Source organism: Octopus bimaculoides, chromosome 5 (assembly GCF_046866305.1).
Source record: "Octopus bimaculoides isolate indiv1 chromosome 5, ASM4686630v1, whole genome shotgun sequence".
Lineage (NCBI taxonomy): Eukaryota > Metazoa > Mollusca > Cephalopoda > Octopoda > Octopodidae > Octopus > Octopus bimaculoides.
The window spans coordinates 106,720,654-106,734,180 of NC_142932.1; the positions used below are offsets into that span (position 1 = coordinate 106,720,654).

General features: G+C 33.0%; 1 protein-coding gene across 10 annotated transcripts in view; it reads left to right on the top strand.

The window, feature by feature from the left end:
- The window catches only part of LOC106883587 (N-alpha-acetyltransferase 60), a 140,553-nt gene that overhangs the window by 69,363 nt on the left and 57,663 nt on the right, over positions 1 to 13,527 (top strand). For all 10 annotated transcript variants that reach the window (XM_089352896.1, XM_052968213.2, XM_089352897.1 and 7 more), the window contains 2 exons: positions 5,265 to 5,394; positions 12,576 to 12,672. In XM_089352896.1, coding sequence (XP_089209022.1) covers positions 5,265 to 5,394; positions 12,576 to 12,672 — 227 coding nt within the window. The remainder of the gene's footprint in view (positions 1 to 5,264; positions 5,395 to 12,575; positions 12,673 to 13,527) is intronic.

Consider the following 13,527-nt stretch of genomic DNA (forward strand, 5'->3'; position numbering starts at 1 on the left):
GAAAGCATCCACTCTCCATCCCTGCCTATGACCCACTGTCCGTGTCCTTTCTTGTACTCACCTTCTTGTTTTTTGAGCATTTGCTCTTGCAACCCCATCACTACTTTCCTCTTATCTCCTTCAGCCAAATATCTCCTCTTCAGCAAGACTTGTGCTTGCCTCTTTATCATACTCTGTTCCCCTCTGAAATACTTCCTCTTAATAGTGTGAGCTTTTTGTTTTTCCTTTTTCTCTGTTCTTTTCTGTGTTGCAAATTACATGGCAATCTCACTAGTGCCAGTGACAAGAAAAAAGTAGCCAGTACACTCTGTAAAGTGGTTGGCATTAGGAAGGGCATCCAGCAGTAGAAACCACGTCAAAGCAGACATTGGAACACAACACAGCCTGTAGCTTGCTGGTTTCCTATTGAACCATCTTACCTATGCTAGCATGGAAAACATTAAATGATGATGATATATGCATGTGCACACATACACATGCACACATAAATGTATATATGTGTGTGTGTATGTGTGTGTATGCATATATTTACCTTCACAATCACATATACATGTATGCATAGACAGATTAAAGAGATGGGATGAAAGAGAGGAAGTGGCTTCATACATATGTATACTCACAAATACACATGGTTTTGCTAAAACTGTTCATGAAATTCCATTGCATCATAGAGCTAGGGTAGCATGAACATAGTTTGAAACGGTAATATCAGTAAAATGTCATTGACCCCCTGGGCCTGTTGAAAAAACAACTTTTCTGTCTGTCTATGTCTCACTCTCTCTCCCAAAGGAATGTCTGAAAAATGTTGTATGTTTTTAAACTTTAAATCAGCTTGATAAGAAATACTTGATTTCCTTTGATGATTTTATTACATTTCATATTCATATGAGAAAAGAAATTATATTTCATGTTTTAGGGCAGTGGAAATGGTTAGGGTTGTTGTAAAGAGATATGAATGCTTTGCTGCTCCTAGTTTGATTACTCACAGTTTATATCTTCAAAAGTATGTTACTTAACTCTACTGTTACCTCTCATTATTATTATTACTATTATTACTAAGGCGGTGAGCTGACAGAATTGTTAGCATGACAGGCAAAATGCTTAGCGGTATTTTGTCTGCCACTATGTTCTGAGTTCAAATTCCGCTGAGGTTGATTTTGCCTTTCATCCTTTTGGGGGTTGATAAACTAAGTACCAGTGAAACACTGGAGTTGATGTAATTGACTAGTCCCCTCCCACCAAATTTCAGGCCTTGTACCTTTAGTAGAAAGGATTATTATTATTATTATTATTATTATTATTATTATTATTATTAAGGCGGCAAGCTGGTAGAATTGTTAGCATGCCAATCAAAACGCTTAGTGGCATTTCATCCATCCTTAGGTTCTAAGTTCAAAGTCTGCCAAGGTTAATTTTGCCTTTCATCCTTTCAGGGTTGATAAATTAAGTACCAGAGGAATACTGAGGTCAATGTAATCGACTTAATCACTCCCTCAAAATTTCAGGCCTTGTGCCTATAGTAGAAAGGATTATTATTACTATTATAAGACATTCGAGCGAGATCATTGCCAGTGCCGATGGACTGGCTCCTGTGCAGGTGGCACGTAAAACACACCATTTCGAGCATGGCTGTCGCCAGTTCCACCTGACTGGCCCTCGTGCTGGTGGCACGTAAAACACCCACTACACTCTCAGAGTGGTTGGCATTAAGAAGGGCATCCAGCTGTAGAAACTCTGCCAAATCAGATTGGAGCCTGGTGTAGCCTCCTGGTCCACCAGTCCTCAGTCAAATTGTCCAACCCATGCTAGCATGGAAAGCGGACGTTAAACGATGATTATTATTATTATTATTATTATTATTATTATTATTATTATTATTGACTTTGTGCCAAAATTTGAAATCATCATTATTATTAATAATAAGAAGGCAGCAAGCTGGCAAAATTGTTAGTATGACAGGGAAAATGCTTTGTGGTATTTCTTCTGGGTTTAAGTGAATTCAAATACCAGCATTCTTCTAGTTGCCATGCTGTAAGAGTGAACCAAAGATCGACTACACAGCTATGGTTATATGTACTTTTCTGTCTTACTTGTTGAACTAGAGGACATTCTATAGAAAACATGACTTATTCATTTTCACTATAAAATCATTATAATTAATATTTAAAAAAATAATTCATAAGTAGAGAACTGTGTCTCTGCCTCTTCCTCTGCTACTATAACTTCTTACAACAAACATCCGCCTGTACACCACTCCACTATCACCACTATTCCACCAAAGAAAGAAACAAATGTCACCACTACCAACAATAAGCAAATAGCTGTTACAAAATGTAAGTTATTTTTTGAATGTTCAGGTTCAGTTTTCACATGCATTAAACCATAGGACAGTTTTAAAAGTATATAATAATATAATAATATCTTTTTAGTTCCATAAAAAATAAAAATAATTTATTTGCTCTTGTATCTTTATTGCTATTACAACTACTTCCGTAGAAAATATGAATTATTTATCATCACTATGAAATTTATGAATACATCTATGCTATAATATATTTAGCATGTTACAGTTTATCATCATCATCATCATCATCATCATCATCATCATTTAGTGTCCATTTTCCATGCTAGCATGGGTTAGATGGTTTGACTGGAACTGGTAAGCCAGAGAGCTATACCACCCTCCAATCTGATTTTGGCTTGGCTTCTACAGCTGAATGCCCTTCCTAACACCAACCACTCCAAGAGTGTAGTACATGCCTTATATGTGTCACTTACATGGGTACCTTTTACATACCATTTTTTTAAAATTTGAATACCAGCTAATTTTTCCAAGGTATTTGGCTGTGTATAGTAAAAATAAAATTGATTCAGTAATAATTATTTTACTTAATTTTATAAAAGCTTAACTAGTTTCTTATTTTATGCTAAAAATGTGAATATGTCTTAACCCTTTCATTACTAACCCTCCTAAAACTGCCTCTGGCTTTGTAGTACAAATGTCTTGTTTTCAAAAGTTCTGAATTAAAATCTTCCACCAAACCTTGGTCACAATTTATGTCCCTAACACAAGCTTAATGATAACTAGGTTATTTTAATAAATTCTTTGTTATATTTAAAATTAATTGAAAGAAACATAGAGCATTCCAACAGAAATATGGTAACAAATGGGTTAAGTAAAGTAAATTCTCAGTTTTGTTGCTATAATGATTTGCCATATTATGCTTGAAATCATTGTTGTGTTAAGATATTTAAGGGTTTATTTCAAATTTTATTTAATGCTAATGAGATAACTTTATGACTATAAATGATATTGTAAAAAGATATTGGTAGTTTTGGTAATGGTAGTGACAGCCACACTACCACCACCAGTAACTCAAATAACTACAACAACAACAAACATCACCACCTCCCTCTCTCTCCCCCCTCACTCTTTTTCTCCATTTGTCATTATCATCATCAATATTGCTGCAGTCAGCACTACTATGATGACTATTGACAGTCTCTTACTCGGAGTTACTTCTCACAGTGTATTAGACTCCTTACATTGAAATTATAACAGTATTAATGTTACAATAAGTCTTATCTTCTAAGAAAGTGTTAGATGAATTAAGGCATTCTATTGTGAGTATAAACAAAAAGTTATATATGCATTGACTTGAAAAAAAAAAAAGTGACCATCCTGAAATATATATATAAAACAATTTTCTACTTAATTGAAAAATGGCTATTATTGGTAAAATTTTATTAGAATGAGCATCCAGCTGTAAGAAAAACACCTCCAATATAGATATCCAAAATTTACAGAGCAATAAAATCTATGCTGCCATAGAAAAATATTTATAAAACAAATCAAAACAAGCATTGTCTGTTTGTTTGCTGACTGTCTTAAACACAAGCATTCAAGATTGCATTTCTCATTGATTTTCTGATTTTGTAACATAGTGTAAACTGCTAATTAAAATACATGTTTTTGTGTACAGATTTTCTTTATTCTTAAAGAAACTATTGTTCAGAAGACTTATTAGGGTCTCATCTCATCAACCTAATGATTGACTGTTTATTACTCATTACCATAGTCATAAATAGTTTAATGGTGTTACAAGAGATAAAATGCAATGCTTTAAACAGCAATGTCAATGTATAACTAAATAGCAGTTGTCTTGTTCAGTTGGCAGGTGTAGGGTCAGGTTTATTGTTTGTTATCCATCTACACAGCTGTACTCCAAAAATGGAAATAATATTTAACTCTTCACAATTCAGTTCACACTGTTGTAAAGTGTATGAAATGTCACAGGAGAGAACAATTAACTTCCTTAAGCAGCAAAGGCAATGTATAACTATATAGCAATTATGTACTAATTATATATTATACAATACAATAAATGTTAATAAATGAAATATATACACTGCCTGTGTCTCATTTAATTCTAAAAACAACGAAGAATTTGGAGAAGTCCAGTGAGATAATTAACTTTTTTATTAAAATGATGTTTGGAATATATTTCAACAAAAGTTTCTTATATAAAATTATGATGGAAGTTTTCAACTTAAATATGAACAGGTTTTAAAACATGGAACCAGAGTAGTCTCAGGTGGATTGGTATTAAAAGAGTTTACTGGCAAGTCTAAGTTCAAAACTTCCCACATAACTGGATAAGGCAATAGGAAACCATTCCAATGCATCCTTTCTTGAACAACTTGGAAAAAGAAATGTTAAATGAAAATGAGAATTCATAGAGAAATGACTTTTTATGACTATGGTTAATTTAATTTTCGAGAGAGGAATAATTTTGTTGGTTTAAACTATTGCTATTAGTATAATGAGTGATGGTTGTGATGGGATTCCCTTTGCAAGGAAAATCTCTATTCAGTGAGTGTGTGCATGTTGGCTAATTCATTAATTGTGTATTGATTTTTGAAGTGTAATAAAGCTAGAATTGAGTTAGATATTGAATGACATGATATTTGTGATTTAGTCTCACACTTATCACATTCTCATAATCATCATCTGCATAATTTTTGCAATAATGGTATTTATACACAGAATGTCTAATTCTTTAGGTGGTGCCATTTTGGTTATATCTTCTGCTGTTAAACCTAAATCTATTATGATATTCCTTATCCATTCTTTATCATCCAAATATCAACTCAGAAAGCTTATCTAATTTATTTATGCCACTCAAGAATTCTTAATTTTTCTCTTTCTCCTCTAATATATCCACACTACCCAAAGATTCTTAATTTTATTTCTTCTCTTTCAGATATCCAGATTCTTGGTACCAGGACATCACGTCCAATGCCAAATTCTACTCTCTTGCTGCTACATATTATTCAAGGATTATTGGCCTCATTGTTGCTGAGGTCAAATCCAAAACAAAGCTTAACAGAGAGGTGAGTTTGTTTCATGTTTCATTTTTTGGATCTTTTTTAAAACGGGGGCCACATTTTTCATTAACGAAACACTTTGAAACTTGGAACACTGGTAGAATGTGTCATATAAAACATCTTTTTCTCTTAGTCTTCTTAAAAAAAAAAGAAATCCATAAGTTATTCCATGTTAAAGTTGTCGTATTTCTGTAATCTCAACCAATCACTGATGTCCATTCAGCCGATATACATTAAGTGCCGACTACATAAGGGTTAAAGCAAATTTAAAATGAAAAAAGCAAATAAAACGAAGGTATGGAGATTAAATACGCTTTACATCGCTTAATCAGCCAAAGGAGTAAATGTAAAGAACTGAATACTTGTCAGTGATTGGTTGAAATTATCGAAATAAGACAAGTTTTTACATGAAATAAATTCGAATACAAAAATATTTTTCTGTTCTATAACACAAAATAGATAAGTATACGAAGTTTGAAAGTCTTTCTGTACCAAAAACACTACGTAAAACATTAATGAAAAATGTGGCCCCCGTTTTAAAATAGATCCCATTTTTTTTTTTTATTTCAATAAGTTATTCGGCTAGACAATTCAAAGTGAGTTTGTAGGGCATTTGTGTTTCTGTAACTTTTATTGTAGAGGAGGAAAAACGTCTTTCAATTAAATATCCCGAGTTTATTGAAGCTTGTTGATTGCAATGAAAGGCTGGTGAAATATAGTTACTACAGGAGTTCAAGTAGTCAAATATGTAAAAGTGACATAACTTTTAACTGACAGCTTGACTACTAAAATGCATAACAGTAATGTAAAAATCCACACTACTTAAATAAATTATTGTGAATACAGTCAAAGAAACAATGTAGCATGGTATATAATCATATGACAAAGCTTTAAAAATACCGTCTCAGTTTTACAAATAAAACTTTCTTGAGTAAAAGTAAACATGATATTTAGAATTTGATATTAAAAGACTAGTTTATTTCAGGCAACATATCTAGTGAGCTGAAACCTATTCTTACTGCTTGGCAAAAATTAGACTCTGAGTATCAAGCATAATAAGCAAATACTTGTTGAAATAATTGCAATGGATATGAACTTAAATCACATGTACTAATAGTTCAATACTATAGTCACTCTGACATACTTCTATACCTAACTTTTAATGTTTGAATATATATGTAGCAGAATGTAATGGTGAAGGATCAATGTAAGTTGTCAGGTGTAGCAGATGATGTTAGGCATGTTAGACTGATATCGATGAAAAACAATGAAAAGAGAATAGGAATGTAGTTTACATTATTTATTTGGTCATAGATGCATTCACTTGTTGGATACTGAAAGCTTGATTTGAAATATGAACAAATATGCCGCTACATAATGCAGCCAACTACTTTGAGTCAGCAAAGTTGTGTACAAAGAGAAATGTGCAAAGTAAAACGGAGGAAAGATGGGACAAGACAGTCGATGGGATGAGACAGTTGATGGGACGAGACAGTTGGTGGGATGAGACAGTACAAAGACATACTTTGCGTCTGTGTGTGCATTCACCCATTGCTTCTGCTGTGTTGTCTCTCTACCTTGTTGCTCTGTTGGATCTCCCTCGTCTCACTCTGTCCGTGTCTGCCTACGGAGCTGGTATTTATAATCACCCATTCTAGCTAGAAGGATGGACATACCATTCTAAGAGAAGCTTATATTCATTTAGGTCACTTGCTGTCCATTTGAACTTTCTGTGACACAGCTAGGTCAGAGGTTGAGTGGAAACTCATTGCTTACTTTGGCAGGACAAAGAAATTTTCCCACATGGTCAGCAAATAGCAGGTGGGTCTGGCGAGCGAGAATTCTGAGATTTGGTTTCAAATCTCAGCCAGGAAAATATAATGTAGTTTCCTCATACATTATACTTCTGTACCTAACTTTTAACATTCAAAGTAGAAGAGTAGAATCAGTTGAAATTGACCTATTTATTAGCTATGGCTCAATCATTCATTACTATGATCAGAATAATATAAAATATGTCAGTCAAACCTATCTAGATTTAAAAAAACTATAATCATTACTTGAGTTGGACTTTGTAGCTTAAATTACTTGAGTTGGAACATTGTAACACAAATTTAGTCTTGCATGTTCTTTTTCAAATGTTAGAGATTGGGCTTGAAACAGGAGATATTTAAATAGACTGTTATAAAAAAGCATAAATTACATAATTTTATTTATATAATAAGACAAATCTAAGTTAGAGACAACCATTAATAGATGAAAGTTGGCAATTATATGTGATATATATATATATATAATCAGTTGTTATAGAATGAAATTGTTGATAATTGCTTTGTCCTTCTTCATGTGAAGAAAAGTAACCAAAAATACAAATACATACACCAAACAAAATTAGAACATACCACAGCTTTGACCTTTTTGAAATATCAAAAACTGAACATTAGCTTATGTGTCTTCTACTTAAGAATAAAATGTCTGACTTTATTTCCAAGTGTTCTTATTTTATATATCTTCTTTGTGAAATTTTCATTATTTCTGTGGTAGTTACCTTTGAATTCTTTTTTATTTGTGGTTTATCTTTTTGCTAAGAGTTTCATGGAGAAATATATTCCAGATGTGTTTCTATTTCAACAACTTTAATAAGATATTTTACATTGTCTTTACTATTCAGTATTTACTCTATGTGTGTGTGTGTGTGTGTGTCAGCATATACGTCCAGGTTGCGGACATAGCTGTGTGGTTTAAAAGTTTGCTTCCCAACCACGTGGTTGATATTATCAATCCCTGTACTTGACTGGTACTTTATTTCATCAACCCTTGAAGGATGAAAAGCAAAGTTAACCCTGGTACACAAAGCATTTTTTTCTGCTGCTTTAATGATTCTATTGACTCACTTTGGGTACCACATGAGTTGAGTGAGAAGAACCGGATTTCCACTTATTCAGGTCTCTGCAGAATAGTCTTAATGGTAAAAATTTCAATTTCTTGGATGACGTAAAAAGATACCTTGATGAATTCTTTGCCACGAAACCACCTCAATTCTGAGACGAGGGTATTTTCAAGTTAAAGGAAAGATGGAGACGCATTGTGCAACAAAATGGTTCATATTTGGTTGATTAAAAATGTAATGGCAAGTATTTATTGACCTTTTTCTTTCCCTTGAAAATTGGCACGAACTTTCTGGACAACCCAATATTACTATTATTATTATTGTTGTTGTTGTTGTTATTTAGGCACAAGGCCTACAGTTTTGAAAAGTGTAAGTCAATTATATTGACTACAGTACCTAATTTTATTAACTCTGGAAGGATGAAATGTTATGTTTATCTTGACAGAATTTGAACTCATAAAGTAATGAACCAGAGGAAATGCCACATGGCCTTTTATTCATTGTTCTAACTATTCTACCAAGTCACTGTTATGATAACTTCTTACATAGGCACAAGGCCAGGAATTTGAGTGGAGAGAACAGTCAGTTGTAATGACTCTGCTTCTTGACTGGTATTTTATTTTATTGACTCTAGAAGAATGAAATGTGAAGTTGACTTTGACTGGATTTGAACTCAGAATGTAAAGTACTATAATTTAATGGCATGAGGCATTTTGTCTGACACTAAAATCATGTTAAAATAAGAAAGAAATCAATGGCATTCACAACTGTTGTCTTTCTCTTAGTCCACTTAAATTTATTGCTTTTAATTTCAGATGCTTTTATCTTCTCAAATATCCATTTATGGTTCAAAAATAAAATCTTATTTTGTGAGACTTACAGTGAACATTAAAATGTTTTATTGAATTTTCTTGCAATTCTTTCTGCATAACTACAAACTTCATATATATATATATATATATATATATATATATATATATATATATATATATATATATATATATATATATATATATACACATATATAACTAGTTACATACATATATATATTATATGCAGATTTGTATCTTTGTCAACAATCTATGATTTTGGGCAAAAGAAAACAAAAATTTTTCTATAAAATTGGTTACTAAACAACATCAACCTCACTTCATGCACTTTTATTTTATTCTCATGTTTTCATGACCAAGAAACAAAACTAACATTAATGTTATGCCCTTATTCTAATTCAATTGAATATTTTGCTGACTAATTTGTTCATGCAAATACATTCTTAAATATATTTCTAGGCATAAACACAATCACCCAACTACTTCCAGCATTGAAAGCAGATGTATGAAATGATGATGACTGGAATTATGAAGAGACACAGCCTTTCAAACTTGTCTGAACAAATATATAGATTGAATATGTTCGTGTAACAGACAGGAAGTGCTCACATTTGAGATCTGTGTTATTATGAATGTCTGTAAAATCAGATTGCTCAGTTTTACTTTGACAATATAAAATAATTCATTGTTTCAGGTTATTTTCTCTGTTACTATTTGACATTAAATATATACTGGCGAAGAACAAACACTTCTTACTTAAGAAAAATGTAATAGTTGTAGTAGTGGTGGCAATGGTGATACTGAATGTTTTTAAAAAGGTACAAGCCTATGATTCGAATGTATAGAGGGTACAGGTTATAAGAATACAGAAAAACTGGAATATAAAATTTCTCTAAGCAGAATGCAGATGCTATTTGAGATGTGAAAACTTAACCCTGAAGCCCTATGGATGAAATACATCAAAGAGGAATATTGAAGGAAGTTTTAATGTACAACAAACCTAGTTATAAATTAACTATAAAACACATTCAAATAACACTATTATGAATGTGTAACTGGAATACAGTTGGCATCAAACTTAAACTTCAAAACTCAGAGTTCAGAGAAAAGAATGTAATACGAAGCCAAATCATTATCATTTTATGTCTGTTTATCTGTGCTTGCATAAGTTGCACAAAATCTTCTTCATCAGTGTCCTACCACTTGTTGTGGTCCCTTACCATCTCCTTTGTAAGGTTCATTACTCTTTAGATCAGATTTCATCACTTCCTCCAATGTCTTCTTTGGTTTGCCTCTTATACAGGCTCCTTCTACTTAGATTCGTTGGAACTTCAATATCCAATTATCATTTACCATACATGCAGCATGTCCAAACCAGTACAGCCTTTTATTTTGCACATTACATCTGATTCTTTTTTCTCTCAGCTCCTGTGCTCCTTTGTTCACGCAAGCTAACTTAACACATTCATCAGAGCATAATCATCATAGAAAGTGTCTATGTTTCACTATGCAGCATCTCACTTCATAAATAGGCATCATAAAATCTTCTCTTTAATCAGAGAGAGAGAGAGAGAGAATCCCTTTGTCACCGACAGTGGCAATTGCTCTCTGATCTTTTTCTCTCCATTATGCTTATGATGCTTTTGGAACACCCTCCTCCACTGGTAATAGGTAATCTAGATAGTAAAAGCTATCAATTATTTCTAGAGAGTCCTGCAGGCATTTGAAAGAATATATTTGATTAGTGCTCTCATTACTAACCACTCTATTGAGAATCTGCTGCATGTGAAAGCTTTCTTCTCCGTCAGCCTGTTTAAATTTCATATCAAAACCTTCTCTAAATATTGAGCTGACCCACTTCTGAGATGGCAATTTAGTTCTGTATTTGTTCTTGTTAAGAAATTTTGCCTGTGCTAGGTTTGTTTTTAGACCTCTTGATTCTAGGGCTTGCTTCTGTGTTTGGAACGTTTCTTCATTCACCTAGGAGTACTAGGTTACTGGCATATGAGAGTTTCTGTGGACAGTTAGACTTGAACTCCTCTGTTATGACTTGGAAGATTATAACAAACAGGAGCGTGCTAGGAACAAAGCCATGGCCTACCTGCATTCTTAATTCCTTACTGAACTCATTACTAGTTCACATTGATGGCAACACCCCTCATAAGACATTAATTTACACCCAGTTTTCTTGGTAAACACCCCAGTGCAGAATATGGTATCCTGTATTGCACCTTCTCCTGGTCAGTGAATGCTAGGTACTAATGGCTTGCTCGTGACTTAGAACTCTTGCTGTTGCATCATTAGGAAGAGGTTATTGGTGATTTCTCTTCCTGAAACAAAGCCAAACCACATTTCATTTAGGTTAATTAGCTGTGCAATAACTCTATTACTTTCATAATTTCATCCATTAATTGGTTGCCTCTATACTTGAACCTTTCCAAAGCAACTCCTTTGTTCTTGTAATCACTGATGATAATGCTATGCCAAATTTTTGAGATGACATTTTCCTGTTCTACCCGATCAATTATATGAGTAACTAACATGTCCTACTTCACCTAATATTTTCAGTATCCCAACAACTATCACCAATGGTGCAGATGTTTTCCTTCACTTCATATCCTTAAAGGCCCTTTTGGTAATATAACTGTCGATATCAATGCCTGGTTCCTCCACTGGGTCTATTTGAAGTTGTCTCTCATTCCTTCCCATGAATACTTCTCATTTAGTAACCTCTCATAGTAACATGTCCGTGTCTCTTTTTTCTCGGTGTCCATGATGGCAAGTTTACCATTATCATCACATACATACTTTTCATCAAAATCGTAATCATGGCTGATACCATTGTTGTGTAATTGGCAACCATGCCGGTAGCATGTAAAAAGCACCCTTCGAACACTGAGTGATAGGCCGTGCTTGAGAAGACCCATCAAGCCAAGTGAAATCATAGATGTGACCAATGTCAGTGTTATGTAACTGGCACCCATGCCAATGGCACGTAAAAAGCACCCTTCAAACATTGGACCTCACAGAGACAGTGACAAGTGACCTAGACCTTTAGCATAACTGGCACCTGTGCTAGTGTAAGGTAAAAAGCACCCACTACACTCTTGGAGTGGTGGGCCTTAGGAAGGGCATCTAACTGTAGAAACCTTTTCAAATCAGATTGAAACTTGTTGCAGTTCCCCAGATCACTAGTTTTCAGTTAAACCATCCAACCCATGTCAGCATGGAAAGCAGACGTTGAATGATGATGATGATGATAACAATGACATCTGTTTTCACACTAATATATCAATCCAAAATACCTTCCACCTCTGATTTGTTCTTGTAAGTTTCAAAAACAACTCCAGAAAGTATTAAAAAATCTCCTTTATTTGATGATTTTTTTCATGTTTCAAGAAAAAAAAAGTTTCATTAATGTTAAATTTTTTTCATTGCACTTAAAAAATGTTTATTTGTTCTTGAAGGATGCTGATATTTTAGCTACACACTACCCTACAAGCTGTCAAGTGGCATATATTCTTAGCTTAGGTGTGGTTGATGAGTTCCGTCGGCATGGTATAGGTAAGTTTAATTTTTGGAGGCATGACTTTACTTATAATGCAAACATTTTTCAGTTGTACCTCTAAAAAACACTGTTGATGACATGTGAACAGTAAGATCAAAATTGAAATGAAAACGATTTGATGAATGTGTAACATAATGATATTATACTGACTACAAAGGAGTTAAGAAATTACTAAGATTTGAAGGCATCAACATTTGATACAAAATGGAAAAACAGAACTGGATGAAGAAATTTCATTAGCTGATAATATAAGGAAGTTACAAATAGGTAAGAGGAGATATAATTTTGTGTGTGTATGTGTGCACATTATATGGACAATATGTATATTAAATATATAATATTATATATATATGTATTATATATAATTGAATAATATTCTTAAGGCCACACACACAGCATCTTCAGAGCTTTTGCTAATTCAGTTCTTAACCAAATTGAAAACTGTTAACATTTTTGAAGAGGACTGGTTCCTGACTACATTTTGGCATAAAAAATTGAGATTTGATCCAGTAGAAAAAGTTTACATCAAAATTTGTAGCAACGTTATAGGAGAGTAAATAATGTCTCCAATCAAGTTTAGATCTAAATAATTTTTTCATCTTAAAAGCAAAATATATTCATCTTAGCTTGAGTGATAGAAGAAAGCTTGTAGAATATCATAGTTTTGTTCCCATGCAACAAAAATTTGTATCAAAAAAGTTAAAATATATAAGTAAGACAAAAAATTGGATTTAAGTATAATTAACTTTTTTATTTTAAAAACAAACTACATTTTAATTAAACTTAAATTATAGAGCTCAATTTTAGGAATTTCATGGTCTCAATCTCATGCAATGAAGTTTTAAAAGAAA